This window comes from Pteropus vampyrus, unplaced genomic scaffold (assembly GCF_000151845.1).
Source record: "Pteropus vampyrus isolate Shadow unplaced genomic scaffold, Pvam_2.0 Scaffold435, whole genome shotgun sequence".
Lineage (NCBI taxonomy): Eukaryota > Metazoa > Chordata > Mammalia > Chiroptera > Pteropodidae > Pteropus > Pteropus vampyrus.
In genome coordinates this window covers 105,744-132,785 of record NW_011889216.1, presented here as the reverse complement: position 1 = coordinate 132,785, position 27,042 = coordinate 105,744, and the positions used below count along the sequence as shown (strand labels likewise).

Sequence of the window (27,042 nt, the reverse complement as noted above, 5' to 3'; positions counted from 1 at the left end):
CTCAACAAATAGTTTTCAAATGAATGAATTTCTTTTAATAACAGAAGACTTGGTGTCACAAAGAATTGAGTTCAAATCCTAGCTTCATCATTTTCCAGGCTTCAGACTTTGAGCAAGCACTTAGCTTCTCTGAGTTTCTGTTGCTATATTTACAAAATGGGGACAGTAACTAACCTTACCAAGTAATTGTAAGGATTAAATGAGATAATGTATACATAGGACAGTGCCACAAACTTAAAATACATTCAGTAAATAGTAGCAGATGCTTTTATTATTACTACTACTATTTTTTTTAACAGACAGCACAAAAAATCTCATTCCATGTGTTCCTCATGCCTAGAGTTTTCTAAGGAGACAGTAGAAAACAGGACATTCTGGGCAAAAGGAACTGCATAATCAAAGACATAGAGGAATGACCATACAATGATTATATGAGGAAATAGCAAATATTCTGGTAGAGCTAGAAGGTATATGGTACATAAGAAGCAGTGACTGGAAAATGAGAAGGAAGGTTGTGGCCAACCTATGAAAGGCCTTGTTCAGTTCCTTTGACTTTGCCTTCTATTCTTTCTCCTCAAAATGTGGTCTTTGAGTCAGGAGCATCACCTAATAGCTTGTCAGATATGCAGAATCTTCAACCTACTGGATCAGAGTCTGCATTTTAACAAGATCCTCAGATGATTACTATGCATGTTGATATTTGAAAAGCTCTGCTCTGTGTCATCAAAAGCTTTCAAGCAGAACACAGTAGTTATTATCTTTGTGTTTTAGAAAAGTTATTCTGGTGGCAGGAAAGTAAATAAGAGTTTCTTGCACCCATCCTTGTAAGAGATGAAGAGGGCCCGGACTAGGGCAGCATTCTCAGGATTGCAGAACTGACAGTAGCGTGGCAGCCTGAGAAAGGCATTGGTTTAGAGGTTGGAAGACTGATTCTGTTGCTTACCCATTGAATTAACTACAGGAACTCACTTCCTGTCTCTGGGCTTTAGTTTTCCCATATGTGAGATGAAAAGGAATGGTCAGCAAACATCAAACTGCAAACTCAGAGGTCAGTAAACTCTGACCGACAGGCTAAATCCAGCCTGCACACCTATTTTTGTATGGCTCATGAGAAATAGCTAGAAAAATCATAAGACAAATAATACTTCATGACACCTGAATGTTATATGAACTTCAACTTTCAGTGTCCATAAGTAAAGTTTTATCGTTACACAGACTTGCTCTTTCATTTACTTATGTCTTTGACTGCTTTCACTTACAATGGCAGGGTTGAGTAGTTCTGACAGATAGTATGGCCCAGTAGTTTCCATCTGGCCCTGTACAGGAAATGTTTCTAACCTCTAATTTAAAAAAATCAGCAAAATGCCTTCCAGCAGTAAAATACTATGATACTGTTACATGACGTGTGTGAGCTATAAAGCCCTATGTAAACATAGTGAAATTTCTTCCTCCTCAGGACTATGAATTGCAGCTGATGACATACAAGGCTTTTGTAGAGTCACAGCAGAAATCTCCTGGCAAGCGCCGTCGCATGCTTTCCTCTTCAGATGCCATCACACAAGAGGTGAAAGGGGGAGAAGGACATAAGCCACTGTCTTCCCTTAAGGAAGATTCTTTTGTTTGGGCCTTGCAGTTTGACTTAGGGCTCACCTTTCCGTTAAGCATGTGACTTCATGAAAACTTCCTCATATTTTCAACTATTTTCGTTTACTTTCTGGCAGAAAACTTATCTAAATTGTTTTTTCGAACCATAGTTCATGGACTTAAGGACTCGCTACACAGCATTGGTGACCTTAACAACTCAGCATGTAAAGTATATCAGTGATGCGCTCCGGCGGCTGGAAGAGGAGGAGGTGAGGATAGTTGGATCCTAAATCATCTTGAAAATGGAAGTAAAAACCCTATGCCTATCTATCAGAATTTAAAGTACACACAGCTGATTTCATTATTCACAGTGTCCTGTTCTACGAGGTTGCTGTAAATGCTTCATTAGCAAATACTAAACTTCTGCACCTAGAGGGAGTATAGTGAGTGTTAGGTTTCTCTGGCCTCCGATCACAACTTTTTTATCAGCAGATAAAGCATAACCTTGTTTTCCGTGTTTTTGTTTACAAACACCTTATTAAGTATATTTTGTTGATTCACGAACATTGAACTCATGGCCAAGAGCACTCTAAGTCACTCCTGAACAAAGCTTAGTTAACACACATTTTCTTTATAAGGCATGTTACAGCCTTCCTGTACTTAGGATCCTACACAGGACAGCACTACACTTGGTCCATTTTAAACAGCACAATCACCAACAAAAAAACACAAAAATATGAAAACTATGGCACTAAATAGACTGTGAAAAGAACACTTGTTTATAGTATAAGAGCTGGAACAAGAAGGTAGAGTGTCACCTTGTTCTACCCCAGCTGGGAACATTGGGCAACCAAAATTTTTTGCCATTCTGCACGTCTGAGAATGACTATGAAAATGCGCAGGTATTGATTTTGAGGTTACAAATAAATTTTAATGAGTAGATCACAAATAGGGAATTGTAATAATTATGAGGATTGACTATATACTAACACTCCCATTTCCACCTATCTGTATTACAGAAATAATATAACTATGAAGAATGGAATATGAACAGAGATCCTTAACAAAGTGTAATTTGTTAAAGAGAAATATTGGAAACATCTAAATTCTATACAATGAAATATGAAACTATTAAAAATAATGAAGTAAATCTAAATGAACTGACATAGGAAGTTATTCATAATATATTATTTGGGTAATAAAAGCAAGTTAGAATGCTGTGTGTAATTATGACTTCAGTAAAAACAAAGCTGTATGTACCACAAAGACACAACATGAGCATGCAAATAAGTTTAGCAGTATATATACCAAATTTCTAGAGAAATGAGATTAAGGAAGTATATGTTATGTATTTCAGATTGTTTGAATTTCCTGTAATGATATGTAATATTTTGTAATTATAAAAATCTTCTGTCTTTGTAAAATAAGTTTCCACATATTCAGCCACTCACAAAAGAAATGCTTTTGGAGACATTGACCCATACCAATTTTTGCCAGGATAAATTTAGCAAAAATCTTCCTCTATGTCAGTACCTACCTCACTTAATCTCTGTAGACTTTAATCTCTTCACTGTAAATCTCCAACATACTGATTTTCTATTTCCTGTTCTAGAAAGTGGTAGAAGAGGAAAAACAGGAACATGTGGAGAAGGTTAAAGAACTTTTGGGCTGGGTGTCTACCCTAGCAAGGAATACACAAAGCAAAGCTACCTCATCTCAGACCAAAGAATCAGCAGACATTGAAAAGGCTATTTTAGAACAGCAGGTGAGTAGAAGGTCCATCGGTCACAATAATATATGATAATGCATTAGGTGGAATAATACAAGTCACATATGGGCCACCCAGGAACAATTGTTATTACAGTAAATGTTAACTCGCAGTACTTGAAACTTAAGGAGACATCTTATTTATATTTCTACCTTTTTAATCAGCTATATATAGCTCACTAGTAATAATTTAACGTAAGCTAGGGGTTTTTTTAGGATTTTAAAAAAGTTATTTCAAATCATTTTTGATGCTTTAATTTTTAAGGTTCTAAAGTTTTTCTCTTTATTTCTACTAAATAGGTTCTGACAGAGGAGCTGACAACCAAGAGGGAACAAGTCTCTGAGGCCATTAAAACTTCACAGATCTTCTTGGCCAAGCATAGTCATAAGTAAATATTAAATGAGAGATTATGGCATGTTTGGGGAACCAGATCTACCTGTCTAAAACTTAGGGCTGTGATGAGAATTTAGGCTGGAGAATTAAGGGCAGCAAGAACTGATTATAAAGAGCCTTTGTAGTTCACGCTGAGGAGTTCACATTTTATCTATGTGGAGGGATGTTAAACATGATTGGATTTTGTTGGTAAAGGTTTCTAGAACAGTTTATTAATAGAGAATGGATTGACATGAGGCAAGAGGAGGGGCCTGAGAAACCAGTTAAGAGGTTGTTCTGATAATACAGGCAAGAAATGACAAGGGATGGAGAGGGGGAAAAGATTAAAAAGATATTAAGGATGATAAACTTACAGAGTTTGGTGACAAACAAAGAATATCAGATGTAACTTTCTGGTTTCTGGATTAGGTCACTGGGTGTATCGTGATACCATTAACCAAGAGAAATATTAAGAAGAAGGTGTGGATTGAGGGAGAAGAGGACATCTTTAGTTTTAGATGTTATAAATGTGAAGATCCCACAGGACATCAGAATGGAAATACCTAGTATGTATTAGGAAGCACCTAATACATTAATTTATGCCTTACACAGTTCCACTAAAGTTATCTAAAGGACAGCTATACATATAAATTTAGAATTGATGAGAGAAGTCTAAAGTGATGGAGATTCGAGTCATCAGTATAGTAGAAACCATAAGAGTGAATTAGTTAATAAAGGCTCAAGGTCTTCACAGTGCTTCTCAGGCCTGTAAAGGAAGCTAGAAAAGTAAAAGAAAATTATGAACATATCTCAGAACTAAAGAGAGAACAGTTCCGAAAAGAAGGAATGGTCAGATCCCAAGAAGGTTAAGACTGAGAAATGTCTGTTAAATTTGGCAAATTGGAAGTTTTTGGTGAAAAGTTGGGGGATGATGTCAGATTTAGTATGATAGGGAGCACATGTAGTGAGGTAGGAAGGTAGTGATAGTGAAATTACACTACTCTTTCAAGAAGCTAGCCATAGGAAAGGAAAGAAATAATGCATGCAGTAAGTAATTAAAGTAGAATATATACATGATCAGAAAAATAGTTTTGTTTTCTTAAAATATCAGAGGGTGTTAAGTGTATTTATGGACCATGTCTCAAGGACCAAAGGGAGAAAGATATTGAAATAATCGGAGAGGGGTCCCAGAGGATAAAATTCATCAGTGGGTAGGAAGTACAACCTTAAATAGTTGGAACAGTTTTTTCTCAGAGATCTGAGGGAAAGATTAGAAAAGGTACGGATAGAGGTTGATAAGCCAGGAATGAAGCTAGAAAGTGAGAGAATTAGTACCCAGTGGTCTGTATTTCCTCTTTGAAATAGAGAGGTTGTTTGATGAAAGTTGGAGTGATGCTGAGAGGAAGGAAGGAAGGATGGACGGGAAGCCTCCAAGAGGTTTGTCAGAAAGCATTAGAGTCCAGTACAGGTTGGAAACCAGTAAGAGCTCTTCTACATGGTTGTGGGATTCCCTACCCTCTCCACCAGATATACTTAGCAGCCTGTATGTGGGAACAGAAAAGTCCAATGGCTTGATTGGTCTTGGGCTAGAGTTTCATCAGATTAGTGAAGAGAAAATGCAAGGATAATAGTAAGGAACTGACTGAGATGATGAACTGTGGGGTCTGGACTCTAAAGAGAAGAAACTGAATATTATAGAGAAGACTGATAGATTAAGAGAAAATGGAGGAGTCAAGGAAGACTTGGGAAATCTCAGTAAGTTGATGGATAGTTGTAATACGAATCATAGGATTCATTCTCAAAAACAATGTAGAATGAGAAAAGGAACTTGCAAAATTCACCAGATTCAACATAGTGATTGTTTCTGGGGAGAAAAGGAAAGTAACAGGGTTGATGACAAATACTCATTGGACTTTATATCCATAATGTTTTATTTGTAAGAAAGAGATCTAAAGCAAATGTGGTAAAATATAAAATATGGTAAAGCTGAATAGTTGGATAAATGAGAGCTTGGTATATTCTTCTCTTTGATCTGTTTAAAATATTTTTAAAAGAGGTATAAGAGTAAAAAAAAACTGGAAAGTTAGTGTTATAATTAGAAGTTATAATTAAATAGTAGATTCTTGAAGTTTAAAATTTCAGAAGTGGAAAAATTCTTGATCATTGATGGCAGGGTCAGGTTTGCCATGTGTGGGGTGGGGCTGAAGTGGGGTGGAGGCCATTTGGATTGAGAGGTTGCAGGACTACAAACGTGAAGTGTTAGACAGTTGGTGACGTGAACATTAACATCACCAAGAATCATGACTTGATTTAAGGTGGACAAGAAAACGTTGAGCTAGATGCCAAAGTGTTCCATGAGTGTGGAACTCTGACTCGATGATCCAGAGTCAATAGTGACTGAGAATACCATCCAAGATGGAAGAGTCATAATTTTGAAGCAATAAAGGACATTTTAGAGAAAGGTTTCTCTCTAAAAGAGCTTCAATTCTTCATCTTGTAGGCTCTCAGAAAAAGAGAAGGAACAGATATCTGAGCAGTTGAATGCCCTGAATAAGGCTTACCATGATCTTTGTGACGGTTCCGCAAACCAGCTTCAGCAGCTTCAGAGCCAGTTGGCCCAGCAGACAGAGCAAAAGGTACTTGTAGTTTTACTCTCCAAATGTTGGGAGGGTACCTTTGAATGGTATGAAAACAGCTTTGCTGATTGAGAGTCATGATCACTAGCTTTCCATGAGCAGTGTGACTTAATTTTTAACCTCACCATAGCAGCCATTTGTCTTGTGTTTCTTTTCTGGGGTTCCATGATGTGTTGGTCAGTCAAAAGTACTAGAAGGCACTTACGGCTAACCCTTTTGACCTGGTTTACTGTTTTTGTTGTCTACCATTTTGTGGCAGACTGCAGTTGAGGAGAAAATAAATTTTATATCTGAATACAGAGCAATAAGAATATTCCTTTGTGGTATTATCACTCAAAAGTTGATAGCCAAGAGTTCTAAATATTGGGAAGTAAAGGCCATGAACCTTTTCCCCTATACTTTTTTTCATATCTACTAAATAAATGAGAAGCGTTCATTTACAAAGCAAACTGATAGATTAGCTGCACTGACTGAGACGCTGGTTCCCCTTATCCATAGTCATCCTATCATGTGACATCTTTACCAGCTCCCACTCATGTTCATTTCCTGGACCATATGAAAGTGTTAAGTTCCTGCTGGTTGTCCTAAGTTCTTCTTGGATACTTGTGTGTATATGTAAACCTACCATATTATATACATGTGTCTCTGGGATATATATGTGTGTTTGCCTGCTTATTTCCTATGTTGTGAAGCAATGGCCAACCTATGTGGGGCAAGCCAAAATTAAAGCTCGTGTGGTAACCAAATTTGGTATAGATGATGCTCAAAATGATATTCAGACAAAATATGCTTTGACTCTGGTCCATGGATATGAAATTTGTGCAGCAGGAGCTAGAGTTGAAAAGATCACAAGACAGAACCAGCTATGTTTTATTTGAGAGTAGATTTCCAAAAGGAATGTGCTGGTTTAGCATTCTCTATGTAAGGTGGCCCACTTTTAATGGCTTGTTGCTTCACCATATAAGGGATTATGTGAAAAGTTTTAACAATTGCTTGCTGAGAACATTCAGTTCTCATTTTGAAAGTTTAAAAAAGGGGAGGAAAAAAAAAGAAAGACAAGCTGCTGAGCACCACTACATTGAGCATGATGTGTCCCTGTTACCGTGTATGTGTTTCATGTGAAGTATTGTTCTGATTAACTGACATCCTTGCTTACAAGTTTCACTAACCCTTTGGAGTTTAAGCACAAATGCACAAAGGGAAAAGAGGACGACCTGTTTGGGGTTCTTTATTGCAAAAACAAAACAAAAACAGTCGCATGCTGGACGCTAACACCAAGCTTACACTGTGTGTGCGATACGGCTGAGCTGCTCCATAAGGCTCTGTCTCTTATCTGCCCAAGGCGTATCCTGCAACTCTGGTAAGTAAAAGCCTTTTATGTTTTCTTTTCTCCTCTCCCTCTGTCTTTTTTTTTTTTTTTTTTTTTTTTTTTTTTTTTTTTTTTTTTTTTTTTGCTTGTTTAGGTCAGAATGCCCATGTTTGGTGGGACTGAAATGGTCTTCTCTGGATTATGTCCCAGCTCAGTGCTTCCTGTGTAGTCTTTTCTCTTTGGCTAGACTCCAGGCCTTTCTTCAATATCAGAATTCCGAAACTTCATGAATCTCACAGAAGAAATTAAAAATTTACAAAAGAATTATCTACTTCCGAATAGTCTTTACATGAATTTTGTCAAAATTGTTTTTCATATATCTCGAAGAGTCATATGGCAATGCAATTTTTCTTTTGGTCTCAATAGACTAGATTCCTAGTAGATTCACGTAACATACATTCACCTTATACAAGTTAAACTCGACATTCTGGGTCAGAAAACAAGGGCGAGATGGGGAATGACACGTGTTTTAAATAATATGGACAATTTGTCAGTCGTTCCATTATTTGAACAAATCTAGCAAGATGGAGAAGTGAACAAAATCTGTTCCTTCATTTGCTATCCATTTGGCATCTCTTAGAGTGTGCTATTAATCAAGCTTGAAATCTTCAGTGCACGTTTCTAAAATCTGGGTGAAATAAGTTAATGAGGTTAAGGATTTCTTTACTATTTATCAATCTGTTTATTCTTCAAGCGTTTATTGAATTGCTGGTACTGCTCGTAGACACTGAACAGGCAAAGTACCTGCTCTTATGGCACTTTCCACTGAGACAGAAGTAAAATGCATTATTTAAGAGGCAGGGAAGTGATTGACAATTGCTTCAATAAGATCCTCCATGGATAAGTCAAAGAGTTAAATAAGGATCAGAAATTAATACTGACCAAAGACAGACAGATGAAACCATATGAGAAGATTAAGGTAATGAATGTGAACAACAGTTAGAAAGTTTGAGAGTAGTAAAAGTGATGAAGTGTTGTAAGTGGTAAAACACGTGAATGATTTAATTTCTGAATGCCATTATTTTGTGATAAAAGGCTTCAGAATAAGAATTCTTTATGAGCTGTTTTTTAGATTTTTTTTGCAAGGCTAGATAAACTATGTATAAGGTATGCCTTATTCACTCACCTCAGTAATTATTCACTTACACAATTCTTGTGTAAGATGGTGACTCCACTGTCCTTATCCTTCATGTTCTTCTGGAGCTGACGGGGAAGGCAGAAGAACAGCCCAAGATTTAGAGTCAGACCTTGGTTTGATTTTGGAGCGCACTAGTTTCGTGACCTTCGGCAAGTTACCTAACTTCTCTGTGCCTCATTTTCTTATCTGCAAACCAAAAATTAAAATAATTGCTTTCCTAGGATTTCTGTGAGGGTTAAATATCAAGAAATAAACTCAATAAACATTTTAAGTGCTCAGTAAATCTATTAAGTGCTCAATCATGGTGGTTACTACCCATTCTAGCCTAGACCAGAAGAAAAGTTATTAGTGGTTCCACAGGCAAGGGTCCTCAGTCTGTTCCTTCCTTGACTTGCTACTTCCAATTCCCAGGACTAATTTAACTTGGAGTCGTTGCCTTAGCAGATGCTAGCATTGGCCACTGAGAGTATAACTACCCCAGCTGCTAAACAGCTGCTTGAGTAACATACACAGGCATTTACTGAGATACACATCTGTTGTGTGGCTGTCAAGCTGCTTAGATATCTCTTAATCCTGTGGACCAGTCCTGAACTCATCAGCAGGGAAGTACTGCTTCAAGAGTCTTCTGCATGGGTTGCAGCACTTTGAAATTGCTATATAAAGATGAATTCTCACTTTTGGGACCTGGTATGTGTCTGTAAGAACTTTTGTTGTGATTTAGTCTTAAAGATAGTTTTCCTCTCATTGCTTGCTACTTTGTAGAGCTGATCACTTTGATATGCTTAATGCTACCATCCCTTAAGTAATCTGTGAACTTCTGGCCATGTTAGACATTCTGCAATTTAGAAAACTTCTTTTTTAGTATTAACACTGCCAGGCTTCAGAGTATTCCCTTCCTGTTAGGGCTCATCCCAGGCTGAGTTTTTCTTATTGTCAGAGTTTGATAGATTATAGTTCTTTGAATGACTCCTTTCAACAACTGTGCTTCTCTGATTTTGTTTTCTTTTTCATTTTTTCTTTCAGGGTTGCAAAGCAGTTGCTGGGGTGATTGACCTAGGCACAGTGGAGATATTTCCCATCTTCAGAGCCATGGAAAAGGGCCTCATTGACCAAGACACAGGCCTTGTGCTCCTGGAATCCCAGGTTATCATGTCTGGTCTTATTGCCCCTGAGACCAATGAAAAGCTCTCTTTGGAGGAGGGCCTAGCCAGAAACCTCATTAATCCTCAGATGTTCCAGCAACTCCAGAAGCTACAAGATACTCTGTCCTTAATAAGCAGGCTTACTGAGAGCAAAGGCCCTCTTTCTGTAGTGGAAGCAATTGAGAAGAAAATAATCAATGAGAGAGTTGGACTGAAAATCTTAGAAGTTCACCTGGCAACCGGAGGTTTCAGTCTCCCCTCTAATGAGAACTGTATTAACCTAGAGGAGGCTTTTCAACAAGGCCTCATTTCTGAATGGCTTCACTCAGTGTTAGAGTCTCACCTGAGATCATCCAAGGATTTGATAGACCCCAACACAGCTGAGAAAATCGGTTTGCTGGATCTGATGCAGAGATGTATTGTCCACCAAGAATCAGGGCAGAAATTGCTACCTGTCAAGCAATTGGCAGGGGGAATGGTGAGCTTGAAATCAGGCCGGAAGGTTAGCATTTTCCGTGCAGTTCAGGAAGGGCTAATAGATAGGCAGGTCACTGTCCGGCTGCTGGAAGCTCAGCTTTTTGCTGGTGGCATAGTAGATCCGAGAACAGGACATAGACTTACAGTGGAAGAGGCTGTAAGACATAATTTGATTGACCAAGATATGGCTTGTGCCATTCTCATAAGGCAGCTTCAGACAGGAGGTATCATAGACACTGTCACTGGGCATAGGCTGACAGTAGATGAAGCAGTGAGCAATGATCTGGTAGCTGCTAAAATTGCTCTTGTAATTCTGGAGTCCCTTTGGTCATTCATGGGGTTGCTGTGGCCTGAATCTGGCGAGATCCTCCCAATTACAGATGCCCTGGAACAAGGTATTGTGTCTACTGAACTAGCTCATAAAATCCTTAGTGGCCGACAGCATATTAAAGCTCTGTTTCTACCAGCAACCACAGAGATTTGTTCCTGGAAAAAAGCAATAGAAAATGGTGTATTGGACAAAGATCTTGCCAATAACTTAAAATCAATTTGCATACCTGATGTGATGCCCCACATGCAAATAACAGATTCTTCAGAACGAAGCAAATTAAACATTAATCCTGGAGTATCAGGTCTGTCATGCAGCAAGGGCCAAACTGAGAGCATGGCAAACCAAAACGAGAAGCTGTTGTTTCAACTGATGACTCACAGCTATATTAATGTGCAGAATGGACAGAGGCTGCTCTTGCTAGACAGTGAGCTGATAGAGACACTAACAGCAAAAGGCGAACATCAAATAAGTCCTCCAGAAGTGTTTGGAATTAGGCATCAGAGACTAGAAACTCCTGAGGAATTAAAAGAATCAGTGAATGTGAAACCCACAGAAACTTTCTGTGAGAGGCTGACTGTGAAGCCATGTGAGCTCCAGTTCTCTTCTCAGAACAAAGAATATCCTGATCAGGCAAATTGCACTGAAGCAGAAGGCCAAAAGACCATTATAGAAACAGAAGTTTCCTTTGTAGACAACCCTGAAAAGGACCTTGCAGGGAAACAAATAGTGAGAAATCCAAATGTTGATACTTTGAAAGTCAAAGATAAAGTTAAATCAGAGTTAGAAAGGCAGTCGTTAGGTACCAAAAAGGAAGTCTTGACAGAAGTGTCTACCAGAGAAAATGTCAGCAGAGGATTTCTCCTTACAGTACTCCCTGAGGAAGAAGACGTGACCTTGGTGGTAGACAGTGATCCTTTTTCTGTTGAAACACCAAAGGAAGAATGGAAGACTCTCAGAAAGACTTCCTTTATGTGTCAGGAAGAACAAGCAAACACACTTGAAATTGAACATATTCCAGGTGAAAGTGGAAGACCACTCATGAAACCCCAAAGCAAAAAGTCAAAATTTCAGGTAGAGAAAACTCTAGATTTAGAATCGGAACTAAAGTCTGAAAATGACATGAATGTTTATTCTCTGGACAAAAAGAAAGCCTTAAATAAAACACTTTCAGGTAGCAATGACCATAAACAAAGTCCAGAAGGAGAAAACATTGCAGGTGGTAGTCTGATGATGTTAGAAAAGACAGATGAGGCAGGTAATGATGGTGAAACTTCCCCGTCATGCAGTCATCCTTCAGATTTGCTTGAGGAAGCTACCTTAAATATATTATCTGCACAATTACTAGATGGTGGTATCTTTCATGAACAAACGGGTCAACGGCTCTTACTGAATGAAGCAATAGCCCAAGGCATTGTGCCCAGTCACACTGCTGTGAAACTCATGGGAAAGCTGAACATGTTTCGGGGCTTCTTTGACTCTCAGACCTGTGAGTCTTTGACAACCGAAGAAGTCATCAATGAAGGGCTGATGGATGAGAAATTATTACATAACGTCCTCATGGCAGACAAAGCTATAAGTGGTGTCTTAGACCCCCGTACGCAAACACTCTGCTCTGTGAAGGAAGCAGTTGCAGCTGGACTTCTTGACACACAAACAGGCACCAGAATTTTAGAGGGGCAGGTGGTAACTGGTGGAATCGTTGACCTGAAACGAGGCAAAAAGGTTTCGGTGACTTTGGCCTCAAATCTTAGCTTGGTGGACAGTGCTAACCAGACAGAGCTTATAAATTTGGAGGAAGCTTCCAAAGGCAGAGGTGCTGAAAAAACAGTTAGGGAGAGATTAATTAGCTTACAAATGGAAACAACTGGAATTATGGACCCTGATAATAAGGCCCCTTTAACAGTTATGCAGTCCATTGACAGAGGACTTTTGGAGAGAGAGGAGGCCATTCAGTTGTTGACAAAGCAGGTAGTAGATGGAGGTATCATTCACCATGTATCTGGGATGAGACTTTCTGTTGATAATGCCTTTGAACATGGCATCATTGATGAAGATTTAGCCAAGCAACTACAAAAAGTTGAGAACTTAAGCCACCATCAGTTTTTTCATCCTGAAACAAAGGAAATGATTTCCCTTCCTGAAGCTATAAAATTAGATCTTGTTGCCCCAGACTTGAAAAGAGAAATCCAAGAAATTCAGGCATCAACCGGAGGCTTCATGGATCTCATTTCTTGCCAGAGATTGACCTTGGCAGAAGCTAAAAATGAAGGACTGTTAACTAATAAAGCAATATTGTCTTCAGGAATGATGCATGGGATTGTAGATCCTGAGAATTACAGAATTGTTCCCTATTCAGAATTAGTAAAGAAATGTAAGATTGATATTGAATCTGGACAGAGATATCTAGAAGTAATTCCCTTCTCAGACATTAAAGATGGAATTAGTGACAAAGTACTTACATTGTCTCAAGCAACTCAGCTTGGAAAGGTAGACTTTACATCTACACTGAAGGTTCTGGAAGCTCAAGCAAATACTGGGGGAATCATAGACATTGCCACGGGACGAAGACTGACATTGGCATCAGCTTTGGAACAGAAATTAGTGGATGAAAACATGGTCAGAATTATTGCATCTCATCAGGTATTAAATGGAGGAATTGTTGACATATTTAATGACCAAAGAGTGACTTTAAAGGAAGCTGTTGAGAAAAGATTTATTAGCCCTGAACTGGCAACTTTGATCCAAGTAGATACTTTAGAATCCAGTGATCATGAGACTCAGATTGAAAAGCAAAGTGGAATCGAAGTATATGAATTAAAGAAGGAACTTCTAAGAAAGGAAATGTTAACTGCTTGTAATCAGACTGCTGAAATGAGTTGTAGCATAGGAGAAAGTGAGAAATTATTTCAAATCAAAAGTCAATCTGTACAAGAAAATGTTAAAACGAGAGTTTCTGATGGGGAACAGACAAAAAAGAGCAGAAAAATTTCATTCAATGAATTGCAGTGCAAGGATCAGGATAAGAGGAGAGCTTTACCAGATGCTAAAGATCGTGATTGTAAAGGTAACATGGAAAAAGATACAAATGAAGTACAGGAAAAAATATTGCCAGAAATAGAAATTATTTCCCATATGAAACAGTCTGCATCAGGTTTAGCTCCTAAAGAAATAAGAGAAAACCCAGGAGAAATTATACCAGAAGCACAAGAATCAAATTGTGAAACTTCAGGCAAAATGCAGAAAGCAGTGAACACCAAGGAGAAAAGGAAGACAGAGAAGAAGGAGATGATTGTAGAAGAAAATGTTAAAACATGTAAACTATCAGTTCTTTCGAAAGAAAAGTCAAATCAAGAAACTGCCATTCAAGATGATGGTGACTCCAGTATAAAGAGTCAGTCAGTGGAAATAACCGTAAGTGAAAAAGGGAAAGAAACTGATAGAGAGCTGGGATTTTCTATTATTTGTAAAGCTGAAGACTCTTCTTCCCCAATGGTACCCAAAGAAATTTCGGTAAGAAATCAAGATGCTTTACCATTTTTCAACTCTAATCAGGTCAGTGAAGGAAAAGTCAATTTAAGCCTCTCCTTGACTTTAAAACCAGAAGAAAACTTATCTCAAACTACTACTGGTGGGGCCCAGAGTGAATCATTCTCGTCTATGGCCCCAAGACCTAAAGGACTGCACTACCAGGAATCAGTTGGAAAAGCCCAAGTTGCAAATACATCCCGAATTTCCAAAACAGACAAGTCTTTCCAAGGAACCACCAGACAGGAGACCAACTATTATAAAGATTCCTGTGCTACTTCTAAGAGTAAGGAAACCAAAGATGTGATTTGCTCATCTAATGAATATCAAGAAAAATCATACCAAGAAGTACCTTTTGACTCAACAAAAGCTCTTAAATCGGAAATTACAGTTTCTAGAGTAGACCCAGAAGAAGTCAATTATGTGGAACTCTCAGAGAGAAAGGACCTCCATAATCAGAATGGCAAAAGTGATAGTGAACTTTGTGGAATTCTTGAGTCTAAAATAGTAGCAACTCAGGAAATAACTGGAGAGAAGTTTCTAGAAATGTCAGGATCCCCTGAAGGTGTAGTGACTCAGGGAGTTCCTAGAGTCTTGGCGTTCCCGCTTCCAGAGAAATTGTTCAAAGATGTGTCTCAAAAAGAGAGTACAGGGCAGCCGGATGCCACCATTAGTCCCACTGTACCAGAGACTAGTGAGGAAAGGACAAAGCCCCTCATATACCCTACAATAAAGATGGATGAGAAGACACCACAAGAAAAGCTTAGAGAAAGCCCTGGCAGTGAACAAACTTCCTTCGTGACTGCACCCAGGGAAAAGGGAAATGAAAGTGTAAACCCAGAGCCCTTCAGAGCAACTAAAGTAAGTTTCCCAGTAGTGTGTTGTGTTGTACATGTTTTTTGGTTATGTCTTGTTTTTTAAAAATAACTAATTTAATGCTAAAACTCTTGACTGGATACTGAGTTTACATATATAATTATATGCATACATACATTTCAGAGCACTAGATGATTCTCTAAGGTGCAACTTAATTTACCATTATCTGTTTTTAACACAGTTGTTGGAAAATTAGGCAATGGCTCTGAATGTCTTTCTGAAATTTGCAAGGGTTTTAAGTTAAAAACTAACACTGGAGCTAACTTGAAATACTGGGGTGATGCTACCTGAAGTCAGTCAGAATAGCTTCTGGAAATTTTGCTAAAGTGATAATTATGAGCTTTTGCTCCCCGAAGAAGTTAATAAAATCAGTCTTTTTCTATTGATTTGAGAAGACATAGACAAAGTAGCATGTGATTTCATCTCACCCTAAGTGTAGTAAAAATTTCTATTTGTCTATCAATAAGACCCAGCCTGCTTTGAAAAGCAAACTTAAAGGAGAATGTCAGGTCTGAATGCGTTTTGTTTTTTGTTTTTTGTTTTCCTGTACAGAATGTATTTAACCGGCAACTCTGTCTAGAACACGATGAGAAGCTGGTATCCTACCTGTCTCTATTACGAGACATTGAAATGAGAACCAAACAAATTCAACCTCTGGAGCGAAGCCTGACAGAGCTACAGGATCGGCTGTGTCAGGCCAAGGTAGGTTTCCAGACACTTCCTCCAGACCCACCAGCTTGGAGGAAATAGAGACTGTTCAGGAAGAAAAATACATTAAAAAACACCACCATTTAAAGTCTACTCTAGAAACTGTAATTTCCGATTTAAGAGCTTTTGTTGAGTCAAAAGGTACTTCTTGGTATGATTAAAAAAGTGTAAGTGGAAATCTGTGAAGAACACCAGGAAATACTGGTTTCAAAGACACTACAGCAGAAGAGGCTCACTGGAGTAGTCAGCAGTATTAACTACAGTAGGGAGACTGAGTACAATGAGAACTAAAAGAGGGAGTAATGCCTGAAGGTCACTAGTGATCTTGGTAAGAACTGTTTCAGTGGGGTGGTAGAATAGAAACTAGGTTACAGTGGGAATAAATGGGAGGTTGGAAGGTGGGGACAAATAATGTAAATCATTCTTTCCAGAAGTTTGGTGGTGCAGGCAGGGGACGAGGTAGGACACTAGCTAAAGGAGATGGACTGAAAGATGATTGTTTTGATTATATTTTTGAGCTGAGGAGGAAGAACCAGTAGAAAAGGAGAACTTGAAGTTAGAGGAGAGAGAAAGCGATGACTGATGAAGTGAGGCTTCTGATGACATAGAATTAGACAGCCTTGACAAGGGAGGAAGAAGAGCTCTTTTATTGGAACTGGAAATTAAGAATTGTCACAGATTTGGAGTCACAGTGAGGGCAGAGATTGTAGAGTTTACCAGTTCTCTCAATAGCAAGAGTATGGCCTTGGGTAGAGTGGCTAAAGGAAGTCCCCTCTCAACTGCTGAAGGCTCTAGAGAAAGATGCCAAGTACAGATACTGCTGAGGATGATGATGCCCAAAAGATATACGTAGCTTTTCCACGGCTTATTTCCGGTATCTCAGCTGAGGACCACAATATTGTAGACGATCTGAGTGGGAAAGCTGGCTTGGGATATTTTTATATTCTTTGATTCTGCCCCCTTGGAATTAGGAGTGAGAGTTCTCCTTTTGATTGACTTATTTTGCATAACGTGATATAGGCAGTAACACTCTTGGAGAGGCAACAAGTTGTAGTGGAAGGGTAATTGCACTGAGTCAGAAAATCTGAATCAAGTTCTGGCTCTGTTGCTTACAATGTGAGTGAGGTGACCTCAGCCCCCTAAAAAATTATATTTAAGTGCTGAAGGCATCTCTTCTGTAAATTCAGAATTATAATACCTACTCTGCTTACCTCAAGGATTAGTGATTGTGAGAACCAAATAAACTAATGAACATATATAAAAACATTTTAGTAGCCCTGAAGCCTATAGGTAAGAAAAAAATGTGTTCGCAGCCAATTTTTCGATGGCAAGATTTTAGTCTTGATTTTGGAGGTAATGCCACTTTATCCCCTCAGGTGTTAGACAAGGAGCTAGAGGAGCTATCTACCTTGGTGAATCAGGAGTTGGAGTGTGTGAATCAGATTATCATCAGCCAGCCTCAGGAAGTCCCCTCTCAACTGCTGAAGGCTCTAGAGAAAGACGCCAAGAATCTTCAAAAGTCTCTTAGCTCTGTGAGTAACACCTGGAATTCCAGACTACTCCACCTCCAGAATGCTGTGGAAGTAAAAAAGGTAGCTTCTTGTTTTTATCCACAAAGTCTTTGCAGGATTGGAGATTTTTATAATCTAATTTGCCATTTATTTCTTAGATGAGAGTGTTAAATCAGCATGAACAACTAGAAGGCAAACTTCAAGATCTGAGAGCCTGGGTTGGCAATACCAGTCTTATTCTGAACAAGGAGTATAACAGCAAAACAGATGCTGACAGCCTGAATCAGTGTCTCCAACAGTATGAGGTAAACTCTACCCATTCTTAAGCATGTTTTATTTGTCCTTTGAGTTATGTGAACTTTATTTTCCAGCTAGGGAAACCAGTATCTGTACTTATCTTCCTTAGAAAGTCTGATTTTCTATTTCGGAAATAGTCTGCTATGTTTAGTTTTTTAGGTTATCATACCCCTGAGAGCTTTAGAGATTATGATTATTTTTTCTTTCAGCTATTCTCTGAGAGAGTCTACAGAATGGATTATTATTGTCAACTTTATCTCCTCTTTATAACTGAGCATCTAGTATCTGTCTTTTGTTTCTGTTTTGCCCAAAATCTAATTCTATGCACATATACCAATTTCAGGAGAATTTTTGACCAATGATCTAGTTCATAGCTTGGCAAACTTTTTTTGTAGAGAGTCAGAGAGTAAATATTTTAGGCCTTGCAGGTCATACTCAAATGATCCATTTCTGTAGCAAGCTATCAGTTCTGCCATTGAAACATGAAAGTAACCATAGACGCATAAAGGAATGGTTGTGGATATGTTACCATAAAACTTTATTTACAAAAGTAAGTGACAGGCAGATTTGAGTTCGGCGGCCGTAGATTGCCAATCCATGATCTAGGAAGATGCTTTTTTCTGTTAAGCCCCAAATTAATTGATTCTTTTTATGTCAGTGAGAGAGAGGTAAGATTCTGAGATACATATGAGCAGTAGGGTTTTCCTCCACAACATTGTTTTTGGTTTTTGTTTTTTTGGGGTGGGGGGTGGGGGTTATATTTAAGATAATATTAGATATTACAAAGATTTATCTGCCTTCTGCTATAGGTATCCCTCTCTTTAAACTCTTTTAAAAATCAGAGCAGAACCAGAAATGTCCCCTCCTTCTGTTTCATCCTGTCCCTTTTCCCTAGTCTTAAGAGAAACAGACAAAAAGGTTTGTCCATTGTCAGGCTCCTGGTATACAACTTCATTCCTCTTTATCTCACAAGAGTTGACCTGTCTTCTTCTTTCATACCCTTTTATTCAAGATAAAATTAGGGGAAAGAGTAGCCGACTCTATCTGTTCACTGACAGGATATTATAAAGAATCAAGGGTGAGAAAAATTTCTATGACTTAGTATAAGATATAAAAACACAGAACATATCATGCATTGGTTTCTTCCCATAGTTATAACTTCTGTGAATTCTTTTATGGGAAGAGAGCTATGGACTAAAAGCCATTGTTTCCCTAGTGATAATTTCCACATAATTTAAAATCTATGTGTTCACAGATGAAGGAAGCATGGTCTTATGATAAATATCCAAGAAGCCCTCCCAGCCTGCTTTGCAGGATTGCTGACTGCTCTCATTTTCAAAGTGGTAGAGATATAGATATCTTAATTGTTTTTATTGTACCCAGTGTAATATATCTGATGGTCACTAAACGTTTGTGGAAAAATTACATGATTTTAATTATCTGAAAACAGATACTATTAGTGTTTAGGCAGTTTTTACTGCTTTAAGGGAGCAATATAACACATAAGAAAGTCTGACTATAATCCTTTATAGTTTTAAAATGTATAAGCAACATTATTTACTGTAAAAATCAAATTTTAGTGAACTGCAAATAAGTTGAGTAATTTCTCCCTTCTGACCTACCGGTAACTCGCTGTTGGACAAATGCAAATAGATTTTTGAACCTAAGAAAATACAATTAGACAGATATATCTCAGACCAGAAATTTGTTATATTTTCCAAAACTTAAAAAAAATATTTTTTGCAGATATTTGGGATTAGCAGTAGTGTAATTCTGTAACATAAATGAATGAAAGATTGCTGCATTTGGAAATGAATATGCAGTAAAGGAAACCTAATTGTAATTTATGAGGAATGCGGAGAGACCAGAAGTAAGAGAGACCACCAGTGCTGATTTGGCTCTAGAAATTATCAGTGTCAATTATAAAAATACAGAGGAAATTAACCTCTTGTGATTATGTTGGTTCTTTGATTAGAACCAAAAGCTTCGACTTCAACAGAGAATTAGAAGTTTTATTTCTTTCTTCTTTTTTCCTCTCTTTCCTTACTTACCTTAGGATTTGAAACAGCCCATGTCTGAAAGGAAATCTCAGCTGGATGCTCTTGCTTTTGATATTCAGTTCTTTATCTCTGAGCATGCCCAGGACTTGTCCCCTCAGCAGAACCGACAGATGCTGAGGCTTCTGAATGAACTGCAGAGGTCCTTCCAGGACCTTGTGGAGCAGACTGCAACTCAGATGAATGCCTTACAGGGCCATCTTCAACAAATGGAGCAGGCAGCCCAGGTCAAGGTCAGACTGAACCAGCAGCTGGGCTCAATTTGTCTTTTGGGATGTCTTCTGTTTGGATTTTCTGGCCAAACTCCGTCTATCATGATTCTAAGAGCCTGCATTTACCAATTTTGAAATTTCATATTATTCAGGCCAGTTTGGTTCTGGTCCAGGAGGCAGCTGTTCTGGCTGTTTTTCTTGCCATGTTTTTGGTTTTATGTGTGCACGTGAAAGAATGTGTTATGTGTATATGCCTGTGCAAGTATTTTCTCTTTTAATGAGACTCTACCCTCACTGTATCTGATTGTCTCTGACTTACAAATGAAAATCACATTCATAGCCCTTATTTTTCCCTCAGCATTCTTTTGAAAGCTGTTAGGAACATTTAGGTACTCTGAGCTCTTAAGAATGGTTTTGAAATTAGTTTTATTCTGGGGCTTTTTAAATAATTAACAATAAGATTCTTTAACAACCTTCAAACAACTGACAAGGAAATTTTTATCAGAATCATATTTTTCAGCACCTCTTAATTATTTTTCAGCACCTTCACACTATAGTGCTCAGTGATTATTCAAGTATGGAAAACTGTGTGTAGAAGCAGGAGTGATACATTTTGGGAAAATAACAATCCTACCACCTTCCATCACAGCCCTCTTACAAAACATAATTGCGTTAAGAGAAAAATAACCTTAGAATACCAAGAATGATGCTTATGCCATTTCTGCTGTTTGAATAATAAGTTGGAATTCAGCAAGACAATATTAGAATTGTTGTTGTCACTAGCAAGTCCATCTCAGGGTCCCCTTAATTAAATATTGTGCAAAGCAGAATTGAGCTTTTGAGTCAGACTTAAAGGAAATCAGGTTAGTCAATTCATTGTCCTCCATTACAGCTTAGTTATTTCGAGGGTATTGAAATTGAAATTGAAATAAAATACTAATGAAATGTTTTAAGTTAATTTCCAAATCTGAGAATTTGCAGTGTCCTCACTTGGGAATTTATGTAACCTGTGGACAGTTAATGAAATAGCATTAATCTGAGCCACCTTAAGACATAGCCCAGATCCAGGGTAGGCCCCTGAGCTGCAGTAGGTGATAGAACTGCATGTGAGCATTCTCTCTGAGTGTGTAATTAATTTCACAATGTTTATTAACCTTGTTATTGTCAGAAATGTTCTGCTTCTCTCTATATTTGCCCTGAATGCATGTGTACGTCTGTGTGTTAACTTGTTTGCTTTGCTTTTTTCAGATTCAGTCTGCACCCATCCTAACTCATGAGGATCCCGTTTTACAGCTGAAAAGCTCTTAGGAGTTCTCTTCCACAGCCCTTCTATTTGTCCTAAAGAGGGGGAGAGAGGGCCAATTTGGGCACCTGTTTGTAAGTGCAGGTGACTAAAACACCATCAGAAGGTAGAAACTGGTGGAAAATGGTTTTAGAAGGATGGTCAGGAGAACGCATCATGCTCAATTGCTCAATCAGGTGCTTCAATGTCAGGCAACTGAGATGAGATCTGAAGCAAAGATCAGGCACAGAAACATATTCCCTCTCTCCCCGTGGGCCTGGCTTTTCTCTTTGATATCAATGTAGGCACCTGAAGGACTGAGCCAGTTGCTAATCTTGGGGGAGTTTCCTTCTCAAAATAGTCACGTTCCTCATGTCTGGCATGTAATCATTCCATTTAATGGGTGTCTGCATTTGTAAGATGTTTGATTTATAAAGTCAGCTAAATTATCTAGAAGCTCAATCAGCTTATGAATTGTCATCCAGTATCTTGATTTTTCCTCCTAGTCCAGTACTTCTAATTTTGCATATTTTGACTTAATATGTACCACATCCTCTAGTTCTAGTGGAGGAATTGATCAGAACCACTAATTTATTATCATCACTATTATCATCTGTGGATTTCAAGTATCTGGGCTCTCTGTTCCCCATTTCCAAGGATAATAGCAATCTAGCAAAGGAGCTCCCGGACCAAAACCTGGGAGCATTCTCTCACTTGAAATTACCCTTGATGAGAATCCAGACCATAGACCCAGATCAACAGATTGTCCAAATGAGGGGAGCTTTCCGAATATGATTTCTGTGCTTCTTCTTGTTCTAGTCTCTCGTCAACTTTTTCATTCTTAAGATATAACCTTCTTTCTTTATATTTCAGGGAGTTATCTTTTATTCGTGAAATGAGAATTATTAATTGTCTCTTGGCCCCTTTGCATTTTAATTAGACTCTGCAGAAACAACAAAATACTTGTCACCAGAAACTGGAGGATCTTTGCAGCTGGGTAGAACAGGTGGAAAGAGCATTGGTGGGCCACCAAGGAAAAGCCACCCAGCAGGATCTCTCTGCTTTACAGAAGAACCAAAGTGACTTGAAGGTTAGTATGAGTTAATTCATTTTTTTTCCTTCCTTCAACAAATATTTATTAAGGCTTGCTATGTGCCAGACACAGTGCTCAGTGCTAGCAATATAATAGTAACCATCCCTGTTCTCATGAAACTTACAGTCTGGTGGAAAAGACAGATATTATACAGATAATCACAAAAATGAGCATATAATTTTTAACTATTATATCTATAAAGGGAAAGTTATCTGAGAACATGTAACAGAGAGACCCCATCTAGTTTCGGATGTCAGAAAAGATTACCTCAAAGAAGTGTCACTGAAACTGAGAAATGAAGAATATGTAAGAGTTAATGCATGAAGAGGCAGGAGGTGGAAGAGAATATGCCAGGCAGAGGCCTATGCATCATTCTTGAGGTGGAAATGGGAATGAGAACAACATATTCAAGAACTGAAAGAAAGCTAGTGCATTTAGACTACAAAGACCAAAACAAAGGGAAGATTAGTGAAAGATGAGTCTGTAGACTAGGCAGAACCTATATCATGCTGGGTCTTAAAGGCTACTTGAAGGATAAGGAGTGATAAGCAAGAGATTATAAAGGAGCAACCAGGCCTTGACTCACCTAGAATCCAGTTGTCAACTCTTCTTTATAGAAGAATGATCTCTTTGAGGATAACTTATTACAAAATAAAAATCTCTGTTCTACAACATGTTTATGGGCAGTTTATTTTTTGTCTTCACTAAATATCTGCTTAGAAATTTATAGTTTGCTTGGAAAATTAAATATTAGAAAATGTCTTAAAAATATTTTTAAGTGTATTATTCGCACTGGTTTAGGCTTAAACCTTAAGCAGATAGTAGTCAGGGACATACACCCATTGCAGATACATCATCCTAGTCATTCTGTCCTCATACTCTTAGAGGTCTTTAGAGTACAAAGTCGAAGGCTCTGCCATCCCTGTTTTCATGTGTTAAGGATTTGCAGGACGACATTCAGAATCGTGCCGCCTCATTTGCTAGTGTTGTCAAAGACATTGAAGGGTTCCTGGAAGAGAACCAGACCAAGCTGAGCTCCCAGGAACTGAGAGCTCTTCGGGAAAAACTTAATCAGGCTAAGGAGCAATATGAGGCTCTCCAGGAACGGACACGGGTGGCCCAGAAAGAGCTGGAGGAAGTAGTGACCTCAGCCTTACAGCAGGAGACTGAAAAGGTAACCAGACTGCTATGATATTTGGGGTTTGTTTTTGTTTTGTTTTTAAAGAAAATTTCAGTACCTACACAAATGCAAGGTAATGAGGGAAAACTGCCTTACAGAAAGCATAAAATCATAAAAAAGGTCAACTTCAGGAGCTGGTCTCTGAGCCAGTATTTATTTTTATGGGAAACATCCTGAAGGACTTTTAAAGTCAGGGATAGTTGATGGAAAGTTCATATTACCATCCCCACCACCAAAAAATAAAATCTTGCTCTCTGTGTACTCAGTACTCTGACTAATGTCAGAAAGAACTTGGTGAGGAAGGGTAATACTACCCTGGGGAGAAAAAAGCAACTGGCAGGTTTCTAACGTGAATCTGGACTGGTGGTTCAGAGGGCTGGGAGAACCATTTGAGGAGTCTTAGTGGGCCAAAAGCTATCCCCAAGCTGCCACTGTAGTCTCTGTGGGAATTATGGCACTAGGATAAGCCTGGGAGAAAGTAGTTACAAATGGCCTTCTGCATCCCACTCGGCGCCAGCAGATTGAATTAGACCCTTCTGTCTGGCCATGGACTCTTGATGCTAACAAAGGAGGTAGAAAAACAAGAAATGCCTAAAGATGAATTCTAAACTACATGAATATATCACCTGGCGTATACTTTTTAATTAACTAAAATATTTGAAGAGTCAGAAAATAGAATTTGAGAGGCTAGTTTCAGAACTCAGTGCTCTGTTTGGCAGAGAAAAGGATAGGAGAGGTCTGTGTTTCTCTTAGAGTAGAGCAGCCAGGTAATTGTGTGTGACTACTAGCTCTTACCCTGGCAAGCCAGTGTATCACTTGGGTGTTCCTAGAAAGGATTCCATGAAGCCTTGCTGAGGTGCCAGAACTAAATCATCTCTTAATAAAATAAAGCTTTTTAAATCCTAGGATTTGTTCCCCCATGCCCCGCCTTTTTTTCAAACCAGTAAGATGTAGACAAAATCTAGAGATCGTTTTAAATAACTATTTGTTCAACAAATTTAGAAGATGCTCATTCTTTTTTATGGGTTCAAAGACTGTTTATACCGTCTTAGAGTTCCTCTTTTTCTTAAGCATAAAAATTTCTCCCTTTACATAACCTGTACATTAATTGCTGAGTATTTAGGGCCTTATCACTAGACTTCCTCTGTGGTTTTCAGAGTAAAGCAGCCAAGGAACTGGCAGAGAACAGGAGTAAGATCGATACTCTCTTAGATTGGGTGGCTTCAGTGAGATCATCTGGTGGACAAATGCAGCAGTTCTCAGGAGCTAGCCTGGAGAGAGGAGCCTTGGATACCACCGATGGTCACATGGGGGTCAACCAAGCCTCAGAGAAACTGGACCAGCAATGTGAGAAGATGAAGGTAAGGATGTTAGCTTGTCCGCACTATGCTAGGGACTTTCTTCTGCATAAGCAGGTCACCATAACCTTCTTGCTCCTAAATCCAGTGAGCACTTCTTAGTCCATATCTTCTTTGATGTCTCAATAGCTTTGACACTGTTGGTCACACCCCTTGCAATACTTTCTCCCTTGCTTTCCATAGCACTGCTGTGCCCTGATAATCTCTTCCTTTCCCCTAGCCAGCTTTTGAAATATTGATGTGCTTCCAAGTAATAGTCAAGACCTCTTCTCATCTTTCAGAATATACTCTTCTTGGATAATGTCATCCATTCACAACACTTCAATTATCATTGGTACTAAATAATTCCATGTATATATTTGTCTCCAGGCCAGATTCCTATCTTGAGCTTCAAACCATTACATGTCTTTTTGCATCTTAGTACCACAAGCACCTCAAAATGAAAAATAGAACTTCTGTTTACTAATAGAACCCCTTCCCCAATTAAACATGTTCTATTTTCTGTATTCACACTTAATTACCTGAACTGGACATCATCCTGGATTCCTTTCCCTATCTCACTGTCCTGTATCGACTCAGTCATCAAATCCCATGCTGCTTATATCTCTTTCACAGTCAGCCACACTTCTTCATATCCACTGAGATGTTATTGCAGTTAAGACTACTATCAACTTTCACTTCTGTTATTGTAGTAGCTTCTACTGGTCTCCTTGCCTGTTGGCTTTTACCCTCCAATCCATCCCCCACACTAAGTGATCTTTCTAAAATGAGATATGTGTGTGTATCCTTTTAATGGCTCCCTATTGCCCTCAAGAAACTATTTCTTACTATATAGTGCTACTCATTTATTCATTCATTCAGCAAATATTGAGCACCTGCTATATGACAGGCATTAGAGATAAACCAGTGAACCAATCAGATAAACCATCTTCTGGGACATTAACTGGCACATGCAGGCACATTATATTGCATGATTGAAAGACAATTATATATTTAGGGCACTTATAAAACACACAGATCACATATTTTAGTCGTGACACCTTTCTAGTAAAGAAAATGTGAATTAGCTGGAGTGCTTCTATTGAAGGGCTTATGTAGGCTATTGCCCTATTTTGTATTAGTAGGATTTCCGTCTCTGGCATTCCACTTCTATACTTGGCAGATTTATTATAATGTGTCCCCTAAGGCCCTGGCAATCTTGTAACAACAACACAGAGTAGAGATGGTCCTGCTGTTATAGGGACCTCCCTGACACCTCTCACTGGCAGCAATCAGCCTGACCAAGTACCATTTCCATTCTGGGAAGGAATCTCAGCTTCCCTGAGATGACATTGGAAGCTGAAGTTGTCAGGTTGCTATTGATACAGATTGAAACTAGACAATATTCTGAAGAAAAGTAGGCTATAGTCCTTCTCTAGGTGGTTGCATAAACAGATAGTCAGGAACACAGACTGAATTCCTAACTGACTTCTGTAAGACTCGGGAAGAACATTGTTAAAACAACCCCTATTCTGAAAGAACTAATATTCGATTGGAATAGAAAAAAGTTCTGTTTATAAGTACATAGACATAGCACATGCACATAAAGATACAAATTACCTATACTATCCAGAAACACAGTTTACTCTCACTAATATATAAACTGTTTACTTAATGAATTAATTTTCCTAGATCTTTCTAGTAGGGACAGTCTTCGTCAATATGTGAGTGCATGTTTCACAGCTAAGAATTAAAAATCATTGTATTGTCATATATACAGCTCACCCAACTTAGTCTCACCTTCCATTATTATCAGTTCATCCCTTAACTATCTGTATGACCTCAGTCAAAACATAGTACATTTTTTAGTATTCACAATTTTGTCTTCCTACATTGCAGATTGTACCATAAATCAGATGAGATAATACATGTAAAATCTCTTTGAAAACTATAAGATTCTATATATGTCAATTCAGTTTGGATTAGCATATGGCATAATGCTTAGAGAAAGAGAAATATTGGTGATTGCCAAGCAGCTAGAAAAGTGACCTACAGAGATCTCTATTTCTAGCTGTAAATGTAAACAAATTATTGTGGTGTTTCTACTGATTTTGTCCTTCGTTTTGGGGGATTTTTTTTTTTTTTTT

General features: G+C 38.4%; 1 protein-coding gene across 1 annotated transcript in view; it reads left to right on the top strand.

Annotated features, from left to right (window-relative positions):
* MACF1 (microtubule-actin crosslinking factor 1) overlaps positions 1–27,042 on the top strand; it is a 298,908-nt gene that overhangs the window by 176,014 nt on the left and 95,852 nt on the right. Inside the window, exons 30-38 of the mRNA XM_023523996.1 lie at positions 1,419–1,564; positions 1,755–1,853; positions 3,197–3,349; positions 3,652–3,740; positions 6,225–6,360; positions 22,226–22,375; positions 23,319–23,552; positions 24,716–25,017; positions 26,598–26,619. Of these exons, the coding sequence (XP_023379764.1) occupies positions 1,419–1,564; positions 1,755–1,853; positions 3,197–3,349; positions 3,652–3,740; positions 6,225–6,360; positions 22,226–22,375; positions 23,319–23,552; positions 24,716–25,017; positions 26,598–26,619 (1,331 nt within the window). The remainder of the gene's footprint in view (positions 1–1,418; positions 1,565–1,754; positions 1,854–3,196; positions 3,350–3,651; positions 3,741–6,224; positions 6,361–22,225; positions 22,376–23,318; positions 23,553–24,715; positions 25,018–26,597; positions 26,620–27,042) is intronic.